The sequence below is a fragment of the Prinia subflava genome, chromosome 1 (assembly GCF_021018805.1).
Source record: "Prinia subflava isolate CZ2003 ecotype Zambia chromosome 1, Cam_Psub_1.2, whole genome shotgun sequence".
In the NCBI taxonomy this organism is placed as follows: Eukaryota; Metazoa; Chordata; class Aves; order Passeriformes; family Cisticolidae; genus Prinia; species Prinia subflava.
This window is the reverse complement of record NC_086247.1, coordinates 51,134,961-51,153,416: the sequence shown is the minus strand read 5'-3', so window position 1 is coordinate 51,153,416 and position 18,456 is coordinate 51,134,961. Positions and strand designations below refer to the sequence as shown.

The 18,456-nt window shown below is 36.8% G+C and overlaps 1 protein-coding gene across 11 annotated transcripts in view; it reads right to left on the bottom strand.

The window, feature by feature from the left end:
• The window catches only part of PTPRM (protein tyrosine phosphatase receptor type M), a 442,185-nt gene that overhangs the window by 334,299 nt on the left and 89,430 nt on the right, over nt 1-18,456 (bottom strand). For all 11 annotated transcript variants that reach the window (XM_063396260.1, XM_063396303.1, XM_063396268.1 and 8 more), the window contains exon 2: nt 7,470-7,592. In XM_063396260.1, coding sequence (XP_063252330.1) covers nt 7,470-7,592 — 123 coding nt within the window. The remainder of the gene's footprint in view (nt 1-7,469; nt 7,593-18,456) is intronic.

Sequence of the window (18,456 nt, the reverse complement as noted above, 5' to 3'; positions counted from 1 at the left end):
ACTGGCAATTTCACTACGCCTATGATTTTGTCATATAGAAGAACTGTCTTAAAAGATAAACTACTAACTCGAGTAACAACTGACTTAGGCCCTGAAACTGAGGCAGTCACGTTCCACACATTAAAGCCTGCAGATGCAAGGAAAGGTTTTGATCCACTCTTTATTAGTTTCTAAAGGGCAGGATGGATGAGAAGAAATCTAATAGGATAAGCATGAGACTGAAAGAAAAGCCCTGAAGACTGCAAGAAATTAAGAGGCTTTCTCTTCCAGTAGATTAATTACTAAACAAGAAAAAGCTTATTTAGGAATACTCTGATTATTCTCATTTCTCCTGATCTTGCAATGCAGTGAGTGCAGCTCCTAGAGAAGCATCTTCAGACTTGCTGTTTATTCATAGGCTTTTTACTGGGCACAGCTTTGCTTGAACTGGTAAAGTATTTTCATTCTTCAACAGAAGAAAAGAGCCAGCCAAACAAGCACAAAAATTGTATTAGTACTCAATGCAAGTCTGCTAAAACTGGAGCAGAAACTGCAGTGGTTTTAGAGTTTTAGTAAGACACCCATGGCAGGGTATAGTAACATGCCTTCAGCAAGGAGTGAGTCCCTAGAGAACCCTACATTAAAGCACGTGCTACTTGGATTATATTACCACAGTCTCAAACTACCCAGATTAAAGTATTCTGAGGTTCATTTGCATGTCTCAGGCATATCCCAAGAAAGAGCATTTACATTCTTCATGTGGTCTTTTTCAAACCAAGAGCCCTCACCAGAAGTAACTTCATTCTTCTTTTCCAGACAATATTCCACTTGAAAAATGCCAGTTCACTACAGGGTATTGTAATAAGGGTTTTTTTTTTACTGGCTTTACAATATGAAGCACCTTGTCTCTCCTGTTGGGATTCTCTTACTTCCTCTCTCCTGCTGGAATAACTCCTACCTCATTTGAACAAACTCACCATGAAGAGTTCAGGAAGGGAAAACAAAATCCCAGTTATTCAGAGTACTTCTATTTTAAATTTAGCAGGGAAATCTGAAACTAGATTCTGATGCACTTAACCAGCAGGATAGTGTCTGGCACTATAGCTGGAAAATGGGCAGGGAGACTGGGTTTCCAATGTGTAACCAAAAAGAACTTTCCTATCTCATAAGTTTTAGCTCTCAAGAAATCTATTTCAAGAATCTCACCCAGCTCCAGTGTCTAGCTTATTATGTTAGGGTCTTCTCAGCATATATGATGGCAGATGTTAGATATAACCTCAGCAGGAAACATGTAATCACAGCAAGGTAAACGGATTAGGTTAGAGGACTTGCTTAGCACTCTGTGGCTCTACATGGTGCTACACAGAATTACCCTCAGAAGTCAACTTTATCTTCCAGGTTGCTTTGAAAATACTCTGGTTTAATGAGAAATTACTTCCCAGATCTTTCCTGTAGTTTCTCTCTGCCTTCTACAGAAGAGGAGAGTTCCTCAAACATTAAGAAAGTAATATAATTTATCATATTTCAGTCAAACATCTTGAATAAGTATTTATCAGCTACTGGTGCTTTTAATATAGTGTCTCCCACTTATTTCGGTGACTTGGAGCATGTTCTGCAATTTTGCACTCAAATATGAGATGGTTGATGGAATGCATAAGAAAACAAGAAAACTGATGTCCTGGAGTTATAGTTATGAACACTACAGAAAGCATGTTACAAATGAAAATCTGCAAGTCAGTTACCTACATTAGGTATTATCATTTCATAAACTACACTGTTCATATTCAGAATCATTTGCTCTAAATTGAGCAAACCTAAGGTCTTATATGAGAACATCTACAACAAGGGGTTAAGTAAATCCTTAGTACTAATTTTCTGAAAGCTCTTGGGTCTGCAGGCAAAATACACTATAATAGTTTGTCTAGTTCACCTACTAAGCAATCTAAGAACATTGTCCATCAGTGATTCAGAAAGAAGGATTCTGATGCTGGTTCATCTTCTACTTTCCTTTGCACAAACGATAGATGCTCAATATTTGTAACAAACCCAGAATTTGTGCCAGGTGCTGAAATCTCTAAGTCAGGTCAGAAGTTACACAAATGACTACAAGATCCATACAAAAAGAAGTCCCTCAGTCATAGCTGGCAGCATCTTTCTTGTTGTTGAACAGACCTGTTAAGCACACCACTTTGTAAGTCTTTAGGCGTGTTTTTAAAGTAGCCAGCCCCTCCAGTGCCGGCAGCGTAGCCATGGCAGCACAGAGCTCACACAGTTACTTGCACACTTAACTGGAAGCTGGAGCTGCTTGCCAAAAGGCACGTCCTTAGTGCCTGCAGCTACTACCTGGGTGTGCGATAAGATGCTAAACATGCAACTGTTCCAGGTCTAGAAAATTCTATGAAAAAATTTAACACAGTGAGCAAGAAGTGACTCCCTACACCTAGATAGTACTTTATATTATCCATAGATAGCATTCAAATGAATTAAAAATGCAGCTATTTAAAGTAATATGAGGGAAACAGGACTGACTAAAAAATGTATTTCATTTTTTCAATATGAATGCAAACAGAAGTAAAATATCCCTGCTAATAACACAAAAAATGCAATGCAGTGCTAAAATGTGCTTAATGATAAAGTACAAAATCAAAGAATAATAATTTTACATGGTAAAACATTGCAGTTGGCTTGAACTCACACTTGCTGACTGATGACTTTATCTGTTTTTTAAAATGGATCACAACTCTTCTATGCACAATTAAACAACACTGTACATTTTTCACACAACTACTTCACATTCTATAATATTAAATACCCCTCTGAATCACTGCCGTGTTTACAGAATATCTGCTAGCTCTGCATGTCTGGTTACTAGGTATCAAAAGGCCATTTTAAACAATAATATAAGCATTATAAGCATTTTCTGCAGACACGGCACAGGCATTAAGCAACACTACATATTCAGAATACAAATAAGCATAGTAGGCCATTCAAAATATCACATATAACCATGAAAATCATATATTATCACCTCAAGTAGCACAGAGTTCTCATCCTGGCTTTGACCAGTATTGCATTAAACACAGAAAGCTTCATTGAAAGGGAACGTCCTTTCAACACAGTGAATGGTAGCCTATAAAGATTTGATTTATATTTGGGTTTGAACTGTTTCTAAATGAATGAAAGGCTGATGCCAGTGACTTGTTGCAAATGCAGTGACATCCCCTTGGAGATATCAAACCAACCACTGCATCGAATATAAATGATACTACTGTTCTTTAGAAATCAATTGGAACTGTGAAACACCATAGAAAGATTTTACACAACTGAACACAGTGTTTTGTAAAAAAACACATGGACACGAACAGAAATGATACCCAGTAAATGACAAACACAGAAGACTCCTGACAATATTTCTATTTCTTAGAGTAATCTGTAAAATTCTAATTGCATCGCTGTCAGTGATGCTACTTACTGTAGCAGTATCCAAACTAACACAATACACTCAAGTATCTCAAAAAAACCCCAAAACAACCTCTTTCCATGGGACACAGTCCTTCAGGAAAGTACTGCTCCAATGACCTCACAGGTGCTGTGATAAAATCCGCCTCTGTGCGGACTCCTCTGCTTTCTTCAGGAAACCTCCACCTTTTCTTGGAGTGGGGTCATGCATGGGCAGCAGGAGGATCTCTGCTCCACCATGGACCCCCACGGGCTGCAGGGCAGAGCTGCCTCCCCATGGGCTGCACCAGAGCCCGCGGGGCACTCTCAGCTCCACTGCCTGGAGCACCTTGTCCCCCTCCTTCTGCACTGATGTGCATGTCTGCAGGGCTTTCTCTCACATACACTCACTTCTCTCTCTGACAGCTGCTGCCCAGTGGCTTTCAGCCTTTCCTAAACACTCTATCCCAAGGGTGCACCAGCAGCTCAGCTGTGCCCAATGGTGGGTCCAGTGGCTGTGCCCAGATGTGTCCAACACGGGGCATTCTCAGCCTCTTCTCACAGAGGTCACTCCTGCAGACCAGTCCTTGCCAATAGAGTAATTTACTGCGTGGGCAGCAAACATATCTTCTGAAGACATTTTTATTGGACTACAACTAGAGGGCTTACACAGTTAGCTATAATTGTAAATCTGTACTATATAAACACATTAATACCAAACTGCTGTAACTGTTCCATAGGATAATGCAAGACGCCATTAATAATGACTGTTTGTGTAACTACAGTTGTGAACACTATTTTAAACACACATTTTTGGAAAAGAAAAACAAGAAGACAGGCAGAGAAATGGGAAGAGCTGTTCTTCCAAACAGCATTTACCCTGTCTGACTAACAGGACACTTGAAGAGAAGAGCAGTGGATTAACACCATTCATGTAATTCATACAAATATATACAGAAATTCATACATGTCCTTACTTTTTGGGTCTACTTAACACAATTTCAGATTAATACTGGCTAATTAAAGGCCATGCTTACATTTATCAAGGCAATTAGAGCACTAGCACCCTACTAACTAGTGGTATCTTCCTCCCTCTGTGCTACAGTAACAATCCAACAGAGACTGAAGTACACTGTAGGAAAAGTAAGAACTTCTGGGGTTTTTTTATTATTACCTTTGATACAGTTTAGTAATTTTCATCTAAAACAAGATCTCAAATATTCACAAACATGTAAACTGTGTATACAATAAAGCATGCACACATATGCGTGAATCTTAGATGACAATTCTTTTGTCCCACTGAAATAACATATCAAGCCAAGTATTTATTTATCTGAAGTGCAGCTATGCTCTCAGCACTCTCATATGGATTAAAAGAAATCAAACGCCGTAACTTGTGTGTTTCCCCCGACTGCCATCAAATTATACAAAATATTATATATCAACATCAACTTACTCACTGGAGCATGTTGCCTGAAATTAGAAATGTTATGTGCATTAATTTTTTTTTCCTCTGACAAGGGAGTACAGAACTGAGAGTTCTTGTTTCAGTCTAGTATTACAACACAGTTGCATAAAGCATTTTGCTTTCAAGCCAAGAATTCCCCACAAACCATTAATTTAAGATGTTCTATTCATTATCATCTGAAGTTATTTTTTCCTAAATATGTAGCTCAGAAACTGCTGACAAACTACTTGAAATCATTTTTTAAGTGCATCACATAACCCTCTGGCTAAGGCTAACTGAAAACTAATTAAAATCATTAAGATGACGATTTGAACAAGAACAGGAAAAAACTGTCTAGATAAAATTATGAGGAAAAATTAGGTACCACTTGACTAAATCGTGCCATTAGACATAGTGCTTCTCATTTGCAAAAAAATGAGCATTTCTGTCCCTCTCAAAGGGGTTTTTGACCTTTTAAGGCACCAATACCCTCAACCCTCCTCATACGAACTCATTCATCTTCTGACCCAATGCTCCAAAAGAATATTTCTCTTCCTTTATGGGCAGAAATTAAACTCCCTAAGCTGTAAATAGAACTTGTTACCAAACTAAATAGATTTTTCTTAGATCGTCAGAACATTATTTCAGACTTCTGATAAAAAGGCAAGAAGACAAATAAGAAACAAGTTGTATGATATCTGGTAATAAAACCACATATATCATTTTCCTTCTACAGACATGCCAGTCCCTAGTCTAGATTCCTGCCACTGAGAGAAAAACAAAACAAAAACAAAACAAACAAACAAAAAAACCCAAACAAACAAAAACACAACTAAAAAAATCTTCGAGCCTGTGGTCGTCAGAGAAGAGAACACAGATTTAAATCTCTTCTATCTGCCAAGAAGGCTGAACATCACATACCGACAACTGCTTTCACAAATCCAAGTGAGGAGAGTAATGAATGAAACTTGGAATAGAAAGAGAATTCCAGTGGCATGACTGAAAATAAGAAAGCATATGCTGTACCAATAGCCAGTATGGCTGATAAACTACGTCTGTTATCTCCAACTTGAGCAACAGTATCAAGCACTAATGAAATAGTTCAGAAAATGTTCAGCGCTGTATGCCAAGACCACTGGATGAAAGCCAGTTTAAAAAGGAATTTGTAAGAACCTCCTTTATCTGGGTTGATGAACTCAATCTAGCTTGATAATCCAAATGCCAGGACTCAGATAAACTGAACATCCATCTTGAAGTTGGGAGTCCTGGCTTTGCCAGAGGAATCAAAGTGTAAAAGGTACTTCAGCCATGAACCTTAGAAAAGATGTCATCCACAACTCAGGGTGACTAAATCTACAATGAGGAACACTGAAAGCCTTTTTTATTTATATAAAGCCTTTTTTATTTATATATTTATATATTCACTTATATAGTGAATGCTATCTAAGGCTGATTGTACATATCATACATTAGTACATTTATTGCTGCACTATTGATGAGTGCATATGTTCAGGTTTTGTTTATGTTGTCACTTCTAAAGATTCATGTTGTCTATTTCCTAATTCCCTTATTCAAAAATTAGGGAGGAACATTTTCTTGAGAACAACTTTTGAAGAGATTTTATATAAACACCTAAATACATTATAGGTCCTTTAAAGACCTTGTTGAAAGGGATGTGAAATACTGGGACACTCATCTGCAATGCTTTAAAGTGTTATGGATATATATATACTAAATTATGAGACTAAAGCGGAAGTCCCACAATGCTACAACCAGTGATTTTACTTCATGGTCTTTTTGTTTTGCCTACTTTTAGGCGATAATAGCTGAAGCTCAGTCTATAAAAGCTAAAGCAGATGCTGAGCTGGGCTGCAGGCAATCATTACCAGGAAATGGAGATCAGTACCTGGGGGGGAAGTCTTAACATTCCTAGCTAAAAACTAGGAGAAAGAACAACTGGTAAATTTTACGCTAGTGAATAGTTTAAAACCAGTGGACAGATTTTACATATTTCTGTGCATGAAGTACTAAGGTAATGATTAGATTACTAGAGCGAGTTTATAGTTCAGCATAATGCACAGATTGTTGCTATGGAACAAGGTGCAATTCCATGCAGTGCAACAAATACATTAAATAATAGTATCACAACTATCTTTTAAATTCAATGAACATAATATCATTGAGACCCTTTGTTTTGGGATACCTTCACTTTTTTTCTCACCTCTTCTTCTCTCTTAATCTTTTTATAACAGATTTTGATTATTATACCTTTCGATTAAAATACCTATCTTCCTTTTCTCTCTTACTAAGTCCTGTCTGCCTGTTTCTAGTACTACTTCAGATTCATTTTCATGTCATCCTTCTGTTTTCTTTTGGCCTTCCCCAATAACACCAAGTTGCTATTTCTTCTTTCTAACCTTTATACTCCTCACACAACAAAACCAAACCTTTGATTTGCAAAGTATCCCTCATAGAAATCACTCAGAAAATCTGAGTATTCCACTTAGACTCAGATGAAGCAGCATTTTAAGAACAGTACTGCCAGCAAATGCTGGACAAACACATAATCTAACGTTGAGGAGAAACAAAGCAAAATGAAACGAACCCGATGGCATTCCTTGACCCAAGGATGGCTTCATTGGCGCATTCACGTGATCCCAGTTGAGATCATCATCATCTGACTGACTGTAGCCACAGGAACTGAGAGGCTCATCAAAAGTACAGCACCCTGTTAAAGAAACACAACGGTAAAAATTAAGGCATGCAGACAACAGATTATGAATCTCCAATCCAAACAACTGCAACATCACTCAACACAGGCTGTGTCATTTTTAAACGTTTTAATACAAATTATTATCTATTTATTAATCTTCACTTTCTGAGAGGATGTAAAAGTTTTTTATTATGAAAACAAAATCCTGAGGGTAAAAGAGCAAATTTAGAACTGCAGACAAATTTTCTCTTATAATCCAATCACCAGGTATCAAAAACAAAATAGCAAAATAAATAGCAGTAAAAACCAGAATATTCAAAGACTGCATGATTTAACATTGTTCAAGGAGAAAAAATTACTCCATGCCCAAAGACCCACATTTTAGAAAAAAAAACTGTAAGGGTGGGAACATCAGGTTTCATTCCTGAATCATGGTTTCCAAGTAAGGGAAAACCTAGGTGCTGCCAGGTGTGCTGTGCTGCAAACCAGCATGGTACCAGCATGGCTGTTTGTGGGATCAGTGCCTCTGGCACAATGCAGCACATTTACCTCAAAATGTCAATCCATGCTCAGGCTCAGAATCTCCAAAATAAAAAGTATTATTTCCTCTTTTTTTCTCTCTGTCTTCTAAGTAAATTACAAGAGAATAACAGGTTATAAAAGGTCACACTCCCCAAAGCTGGGGTAGGGAAAAATTAATGTCCCAAATTTAGAAGAACAGAGTTTAACATTATCCACAAGAAAACGGAAATTGTTTGCTTTTTCTCTGCGATACAGAGGAAACTTTTTTACGTTGTTATCATCTAACAGGAGACTAACACAGGGTTACAAAATTCTGTTTTATTTGATGTTTCACTCCAGAGAAGAATGACATCTTTCCTATTTTGGAAAATAAATATAACTCTAGTCAGAGATATTTCTGTCTGTATTAAAGGAAATTCTGCAGCTGTTCAAACAAAACTAAACTTTAGGGCTAATCATCATCTTTGCTATTTGTTCAAAGGCACAGTAGGCTTAGCCTTGCCAAGCTGTATTAAAAAAGGAAATAGACAAAATATAACTTAAAAAATTACTTTTAAAATCTGAATTTTCCTAGAGTACTATAAATGGCATTACAGCATACTATATTTTAAATACCATTTTCACTAGGATAGAATTAATTTCTTTCCAGGTCTTAAAATCACAACACTTAAAAAAAGTAGAAGACAAAATTCCATTACACCTGACAAATATCAAACTGAAGTCCATCCTTCCTAATAACCAGTCCAAGCGTATATTTGAGATTCACAGCAAGAATTTTGCAAGCATATAATCTTCAGTAGAAATTATTTTTATATGCAGTTACTGAGAAATTTAATTTTTCTTCTCTTAACAGTGAGAATGTTACATTGGTCTTTACAGACATACCATGTTTGCCCTGCCCTTGAATACAGGTCACTCTGTAGTAATCTCTGTTCTAAAGTATCTTTTATGAAGTCTCCAACACATGTAAGTGTATGAGGGGAATGAGCACCTCTGGAAACTGCTTTTTTTCTGTACAAATTTAAGTGCACAATATTCAATTAGATCATCCAATGGGAACAGAAAACCCATAAAAAAACTCACAACTCCGAACTCCAACATTTTGCCTCAAAGTTAACAAGAGATATAAATGCTCTCTCTCTCCTGAAGTCAAACTCAGAAATACATGAGATTTTTATAGAGTATATTAAATAACATCTGCAACATTTCCAGAGGGAAGGCTTAGAAATTTAGGCATTTAAACATTTTTTCTAGTACTTGAATTACTTGCATAAATACTACTACAAACTTCATAAAACACATCACAAGCTAAGTTTCAAACATACAAGCTGAATGTCAACCTTATCAGACACACTAGTGCTTTTGTATAAAAAATAAAAATAAAAAAGAAAGGTAGTTTCCTTGCCAGAGTACTGCTAATGATATTAGGACACAAATTTAAACACCAAGTTATGCAGTGTGCAATGTAGTCAAGCTGGGCAGAAAATATATACCCAAATGGATGCTGGCATAAATCAGGGTTTACAATTCAAACCAGGACCAACGAATATATGGAATAGCTCCCACACTTTATTCCATCAAACATATCTCTAGTGATAAGGAGACAAAATAGTATAAAGTGTTTTCTTCCTCACATCCAGAAGCCCAGCCAAGCACTGCAAAATATCCAATACTAGGAAAAAGGTAAGATTTGTGATTACAAATTGTTAATAAAGGCTTCTATCATTCTCTTGAATTAGGAAGATGTCAAAAACATGGATAAACAGAATGACAGTTCTGGACGGTTCATTTGTCTGGACCATTTGTCTCTCAACATAGGATCATTTCTCACTGCTTGTTTTTCTTCATTTCTCTTTCCAGTCTACAGCTAAATCACACTCTCAGGATTTCTTTCTTTTCCGTCTTTGCCATTTATATCCTTTGTTGTATTGCTATTAGTGTAACTTCATCAAAATGGGCATCAAATCTTCATGTCTGCTACAGGAAGAGTTCTAAAGAAACTTCTGAACTCCTCCAAATCCTAAGCACCTTCCACCCACAACGAATAAAGTTCAGCAAGTATCACTACAAGTAATCAAGCTGTACAGTCACCCATCCAGAGAACAGACCGGCATACATTACATATTTAACAGAACAGATATCAAGCCATGTTTCCTTCCACAGTAAGACACTGAGGGTAAGATGAATACTAATAAAGGCTTTGCATAACCATGACTTTTTGTAAAGTCTTTTGCAGATGAAAATAGCATACATGGCATATAGAGGTGTTGGAAGTAAAGGCAAGCTTGTAACACAGAACATCTTAGTGGAACAAAACTAACAACAAAAAATGGACTTAGCCAAATCAGCCAAGAAACAATTACTGTAAATTAAGTCATCAAAGATCCTAGTGGTTTATGACCAAATCCTGGAAGTTCTGCCTCTCACATTTGACCATACTAAAAGATGAAGTTCTTTAGAAATGGGTCATTAACTTTTGAAAAATTCCAACATTTGCCTGTACTGAAGCCCTCCTGGCTGCTATTGCAGTGCTTCATGTGTTTTCTAGTCACGGTTCTCTTACTGTGCATGGTTTTCAGCACATGAAATGGACCTATGGTATCAACAAGGACTGGTAAAATCTGAGCAACTATCAGGTCTTTAATGTCTCTCATCATTGCACTGTTTTGAATCACGAGCCACTGCCAAGACAGGCTGCTGTTTATAATCAACCAGCTCACTTGAGAAATCTGCTCATTTTTTGCTACTAGAATTGATAATAATAACCAAAATACATATTGGCTGTTACACAGTTTAATCAAGCAAAGCAATTTCCCTGCCTGTTATACTGACATCTGAGTTTGGGTGGCCAAACTGTACTTTAAAGGATGAACTCTATGCTGACTGAAATATTTATAGGTAAAACAGAAGATACATATCCCATTAAGATTCTTTGGCTTGTGCTGCATTTCATAGATATTTTTGTATTCCTAAGGGGAACTGAATTGACAAATGCACAAGAGGCAACACAGTCTATTACAGCCTATGGTTCTTTCAACTGCAATTATCCATTTAACCATTATGAACTCAGTTCAATATAACTACGCCATTGTCTGAGTGTAGTCCTTTTTGGAGGCTTCAATTTTAGCTGGCTAAATTACTTTGGATCTTGAAAAATTTATGAGCTTAAACAAGGAATATAATTTAAGATGAAAGCAACCCAGTAAAAGGGATAAAGTATCCACTATATTTTTTCCTATTTTGAATAAAGTTTCATTCAAACTATTTTATGTTTTACAGACTCTTGACATCTCTTATGAAGCATTCTCAAATACCTCAGCAAACAGTAGGATACTAGAAATCCTTTAAGTGACAAAATGTAACATAGAAAAAAGTTCAAATTACGTTGGGCACTACCTTATTTCTATGATTTTATATACTTCAGAGATCTCAGATCAATAAGTGCTCTCCAGCAAAAATTTGCTGCCAGATGTACAAGTGCTAAAACTAGTAATTCTTGTGAGTGTCAGGGCTAGCACTGGCAGGGAACATAACTGCATACCACAGGATACAATGTCCCTGCTTTGGGATAAAAATCAATTTTTTCTTTGCAGCAAAGCCCTGTGGTTTCTGACCTGCCATAGTGCCATGAATTCTGTTGCAGAATACGTGAACCCAGAAGTTAAGTTTACTGAATCTCCCATTTGTCTAGTATTCTTCTTTATCTCATTTAAAAAGTATTCTGAATTATGCTGTCTCTTATTTTTGGTTTCATACTGGAAATGGGGTTATGTCGATTAACTCTAAGTGCAATGTAGCTATACTTTGAAACAGAAATTAAAATGTTGATATCTGATCTGAAAGCTGGGATGGCTAGACCACATTTCATATCAGGAGGCTTGGATATTGCAGGGAAATATTCATCTCCTATTAAGCAATTTATCTTCCCTTTCTGTCTGTAACAAAAAAGTAGCCTCTGCCCAAACCAACAACACAGCATTCCTCAGCCAACTGCATTCCCTGCTATCCTCATGAACATGCCTGCATCCAAGGGCAATGGACCAAGCGCATCACCCGGATAACAGAGCAGAGCAAATGAAAACTGAAATAACTGAAAAACCATGACAAACTACAGTTGTTGAGATTGTGGATGAATCAGCTTATCCTCAAGGGTTACTGCTCACGACAATCATGCTATCTAGACACTCTCACGACAAGAGAAAGTGATCTGTGAAACACAGCATTAGGAAAATGGGATCCTGTGCCTCTAAGCTGACAAACCATCCCCATCAGAGAATGAACAATTTCTCCTTTGGGGGAAGATAAGGAGTCATAAAGTGGAAAATAAGCCATTCTCAATTATAAACTCACTAACAGAGAAAGCAACAGTGTGAATAAATGTACAATTTTTAACAAAAAAAAATTGAACTGCTGCCTGTAAGCCTGTACCACAGGTGTGCTCTGCTGTATAATTTTTACTGTAGATGGGGTGATGACAGCAATTGCCTAGTTCAAAACCATTTGCTTCTCTGAAATCAATAAATGGTTGAGCCAATAAATGTTCATGTAAACTAACTTCAGCTAGGTAAAATGGATGGTTTAAAGAACTTTTTAAAAACTGAACATAGTGGCCTGCTGGATTCTACTTTGTGTGTAGACTGTCAGAAAAAAAAGGCTCTACCTGCCCTTTCAAAGGTGTTACAGTATTATATATTGAAAGGGCTTTCCAGACATGCTAGCTCAGAGACAGCCAGTAAAATAAACCCTTCTCTGTGTGCCTCTAAAGCACATACAGAGACGTCATGTATCTGCAGTGACATACATGCACCAAAAATTCTTATCCAGGCTTTACAAGTGATCTTTCAACTGTGGGTAGTCTGTTCTAAAATGGAATATTTATTTTCTCTCAAAATATACCAAACTTTGGGGTATTTTCCTACCATAGCCAAAGAGCTCTAAAATGATTCTGTAATCTATATTACTGGTCAGGGAGCCTGAAAATCCATCTGCTGCTTAAGGTTGATCTCATTTAAAATAGTATCTACATTTTGTCAAGTCTACATATGCATGGGGGTGAGAAAAAAGAGCAAAAGGAAACAGACTTTACAATTAGAGATCTTTTCTGATTGTAGCTGTGCTCAGAATGGGTTTTGAAAAAGGTAGAGAAGAGAAGAACTGTCTAGAAAAATCTCATGTGCCAGAGCAAAGATCAAGAGGTAAAAGTATGTATTTAGGAACTAAGAAAGTGTGATATTAATTCTGTCCCTAAGGGAGAAAACCAGACAAAAATTATCTAAAGCTGCTAAGACTTGTGGAGAAGGTGGTACAAGAATGCTAGAGAATTCCACATTAATGGACACAATTCCAGCAGTATCACAGGTAATGACATGACAGCATACAAAAAAATCTCCGAGAAACATTTAAACCTGTTATTTAAGAGTCTTCAAAACCTCATCACATGTTCATAAAACATTTACAGTTGTTCTCTCTGTTCTCCCTCTACTTACCTGACAGAAACTGAATGTCACCAAAAATGTTTCAGTTTTGGTGACACAGAATAATGAAGAAAAGTTGAATTTTATGGAAAGCATATTTGTCAGTTCTAACTTCCCCCAGAAAGCTGCTCACGCTTAGGGAAATAAAATGTTTTTTCATAATTACATTTGCCTAATAGATACTGAGAATAATTCAAAATTTTGGTTCCTGGACTTTACTGGAAAGCCCTAAGACAAGTTTCCTCCCAAAATGTGCATTTAATCTCCTTCGAGCTACCAAAACATTGAAAAAGAAACCACTCACCAAAGCAAAACCGTAAATAAAGGCTCTTAAAATAAAAATGATCCATCTTGTGTAAGCAAATACAATCCATGTATTTGTGTCATTTTTGTATCAGCGAATACTTATGAGGCCCCTGGGAAAATAGGTGCACATTAATATTCTATGAGCAAACTTATTTCTGGCATTATTTAATGGCAGGGTGTTTGATTTCACAATATTAGTAATAGCTTCTCTTAATGTAGGGCATCAATTATACGGGCAAGTGCACATCCACGCTTACACACACAAATTATAACCTTGCTGCAGTTGTCATTAGTTAGGACATCTACCAAGAGAAATAATTGAGTGTTCAATCCCATAAAGAGTGTACAGGATTATACAGAAATGTATTATGAAGACCCTATTTTGAGAAGTACTATTAAAACAAGCATATTTGCAGAAGTCATCAGATTTTATGCTTTAGTTAAAGGGAGGATAATATCAGGCTGGGTGTTAAAACTAACAGCTATTCTTCCAGTTCAGCATGAGTTAAAAGACATTTCTGATATAAATAACTGGTACAGATGAACTGTAGTGGCTGTCAGGAGGAGAGAGTTGGTGGGATTTTTTTTTATTATTGTTGTATTGTTTTGTATTATACGTATTGTTGTCCTTTTAAATTACTAATATAATGCTTAAATCAAATTCTAGATTAGGGAATTCACTTTACGAATGTATGTTATGATAACTTTCTTTAAAAAGCCTTACCAAAAAAAAGCTCCATACAAGAAGTACTTTGGAAAGACTTTCCAAGAATGAGAAGTACAATTTGTAACACCTTTTTAACCTACAGATGTATGCACCTTATTAAAAAGATCACACTGGGCATACCAGTGCAAAAGGGAGACAGGTGATTTACATTTTTATTGGAGCTGAGTGAACATGATCGAATTCTGGACGGTGGTCAAAACCACTACAAAAATGAATAAATAAAAGGCAGATTTCCCATATGTTTTGCATCTTGTTTATCACAAATACATGACAAAAATGTGCTTCAAAATGCAAAAAATCTCTTGTATAAACAGCCTGAAACACTTCAGCATAAAGCTTTGACCTACAAATAACTAACAAAAGGAATCTTCTTCACATACTTAAAACAGAATTAAAAATTCAAATTATATTCTGGCAGTTGAATAAGCCGACTGAGAAAAAGTGCAACTGCATTCTTATTTAATATGGTTTATACCATAGGATTTATTTAATTTATTTTTATAGCTACCACCCAGGAGTGCACAGAACACCTCTACTGAACACGTAAAAGCACTCAATCGTCCTGGCTGGCAAAGAAAGCAGATGCTAGGGAACAGAGATATGGGATACATTATTTTATTCCCCATTTATTTCAAATGGAGACCGGTAAGGACATGATCAAGAGGGTGGGATGTACACAGTGCATTGACATACATGGAAAGTAACAATTAGGCATACTTCCATTTGACACCATGCAGCACCTCTTAAAGGATTTGAAACTACATCTCTGTTTTGGAAATCTACAATAAAACCCACAACAACATCTCTCCACTCTTTTCTAGGGAATAAAAGGAAGAGGGGTGATTTTCAGTGCAGCCCCTGGACTCCCCCTCCCAACTGTGCCTTCGAAGCAGCAATCTGAAGCACTTCACACTTCTGTCAGCTGAGGGGCAAAGCACATACCACAGGGATCTTTCTTCCACTCAGCATCTATTTGTGATTTCTTAGACTGGCAACAGATGCTGCCCCTATTAATTTAATTATTATGTAGAATGCCTCCAACCTTTTGTCATTTACATTTTATTGCAATTTTATCTTCACTTCTCTTTCCAGTTTACTGAGGAGAGATCTATCACCAAAATACACCCAAACATGTGCAGATGCAACAAAACGGAAAACATCTAAACACAGTAAGAAATTCCTAATTTGATTTCACTCTTTCGTGGTTTCATTTGCTCCTACAGAGCTACCAAGGTCTAAAGGCAAAATCCTAAATTGTTTTCTTAGGTGAAGTGCTACCCTGACAAAGGGTAAACTCAAGAATCACTCACCATTAATCTCTCAATATGGTATTTACGAGGGATGTAAACAGTTGTGCTGATCTATCGAAGATAAGCAAATTTCAACAACATAAGACAGCTGTCTACTCTCAGTAGTTTCATACTAATTCCACTTTTTAAACTGATCATCCTAAAAACTGCTTAGTTCTTTTCATTTGACCTCACCCAAGCATCCCAGCATTTTCTAACTCACTAAAACAGCACAGTAGAGCTGTCCCAGAAAGATTCATCCACGGAAGGGGAAAGAAGAGCAGGGAAAGGTATTTGGAAAGCACTACACAAGCACCACGGAGCACCAAACTGTACAAGTGGAATACAGAACTACACAGATGATATTCAAGAAAAAAAAATCATTATATAATGGAAAATCTGAAGCAAAATAAAATGCAGTTCAGAAGGAAAGAAAAAATGGGGTGGGGATATCTACTCTTTTTTTCCATTCCAGCTGGGAGGAAGGGAGGAAGTGATTGAAACGTATGCCTTGCAGCCAAAATTTATCATGATACAGGGTCTGCTCATCCTAAAACTCTATTTAGAACACAATATAACCTAAGAAACATATAATCATCAAGACTGATTATGAGACCACACCACAACATTTCTCTAACATCTGTTCAGGAAACACCATATCAGATTTTCATTTTGTCATGAAAACAAACCTTTTAATGCTACATCCATCCTAGGGCTCTGGGGAAATACAGCCTAATAAAAGACAGTCGAAACACCTTTTCCACAACCAGCACTGCTAGCCATTCAACTCACTCAAAGCCATTGAATTCCTAACCCCAGTGGGATCTGGTTTTTGCTAAGGCACTTTCTAATAACTTAAAAAAACAGCACTTCTTTCTTAAAATTACTAAAACCTTCCTTCTTAGTTAGAAATTGCGCTATTCAACTCTCCCTGCCAAGTTTTCCCCATGTTATAATGGACAGGCAGGAATGAATGGATGTGAATGAAGGTAAACATAAGTAACACACTGAGCAGCCACTGTTCTTTTGTCTATGGTTGTGCCAAGAGTCACACAAGTTTTCACCAAACAAACAGCAATCAGCTGCATTTCATGCTATGAGACTATGAAAAAAAAGGATTATGTTGCTTCAACACATTTATCATATAAATTTACAATTCCAGTTGAGCCAAAGGACTCTTGTTCTGACTGAACAAACGAAACCAAAGTGTTATTTCCAGGTCAACATGGCTTTGTTCATTCCTCGTCTTCCAGCATTAGGTAAATGGACACACATTGATAAACAATCCTTATGTTCTTACAGACTAATCAAAAACTGTGATCTTTTATATTAACTACTGTGTAGCAACTGTATCTGTCAACAGCACAGATTATATCTGAATAAAAAGCAAGTAAGAAACTAAGTTCTGAGCTCAATATCATGGTTGTCTGAAGTAAATAAATACAACAGTGTGAAACAGTTCAAACTCTTGGTTAGGTAAAAGCCATCTCTAAAGGCAGTGGACCCACCACAAACTTTAAGATGCCATACCTGAACTGCTATTTCAGATAGAATATCCTCAAGGGGGGACCCCAAGACTAATTTCTTCCCCAGATTTCACAGCTTTTGCAGGCAGTAAATACTGCCTCTGAAGTTATCAGATAGTAGGACTGAAGACAACCTGTTTTACCAAAATCCAATGTTGATAGCTGAGAGATTAACTATTATTTCATCCTACTATCAGGACATTCTGAGCTCAGTAATTTTTTGGGGTTGCTTTTTTTCTCTACCTTGATCTTGTCAAAAAGCTACTATAACATGCTATTTATCTCTATACAAAGGGATTTCTTTGAGAAACCTGACAGCATTCTTCTTATCTGCCAGTTGAGCTTTTAAAATGTATCTTCACCTTTAAACTCTTCAAGCTAAAAAACACAAGTGTACTTGAAGCTCAATCATTCTCCCTGGTGCTACTCATTTTTAATGAGCCTCTTGTCTTTACGCCTCCCAGCAGACTCCACAAAGCAATCTCAGGTGCTGTGAAACCAACACTTGATGCTTCTCCAAACCTGTCTTTTTGAGCCTGAAATCTTCCTGCTAAACCCATCCGGGACTGATGGGCCATTTCAGTCAAACGCAATTTCACTTATTTATCACAGGCCTCTGCTTAAAAACTCTGCTGTGGATCACTTGCAGACACAATCTGTTTCCAGCTTTGAACTTTAAAAAGGATTTTAAGCAGTCAATCTCATATCATTATAAATCCAACATGCATTACTTGTCTATTGATTGTGAGAAAATAAAAAGTTTGAAGCTTGATTTCAGGGCTAATCTTTCCATTTGCTTGATGAGTTGTGCAGTTGTTACAGAACACTTAATGCATTCTGTTATACTACAGCATATTAAGCTAGGATGAAAAATACAGATTATTTACAACATAGCTCTAGCTTTTAGTAAAGAACAAAGGCAGTGCTAGCTTTCTTAGTCTCAAGGGATTTTTCAGCTATGTCACAATTAAAAACAAAAAAACCCACACCTAAACATTTCTTTATACTAATCATGTTCAGATGAATTTTATAATT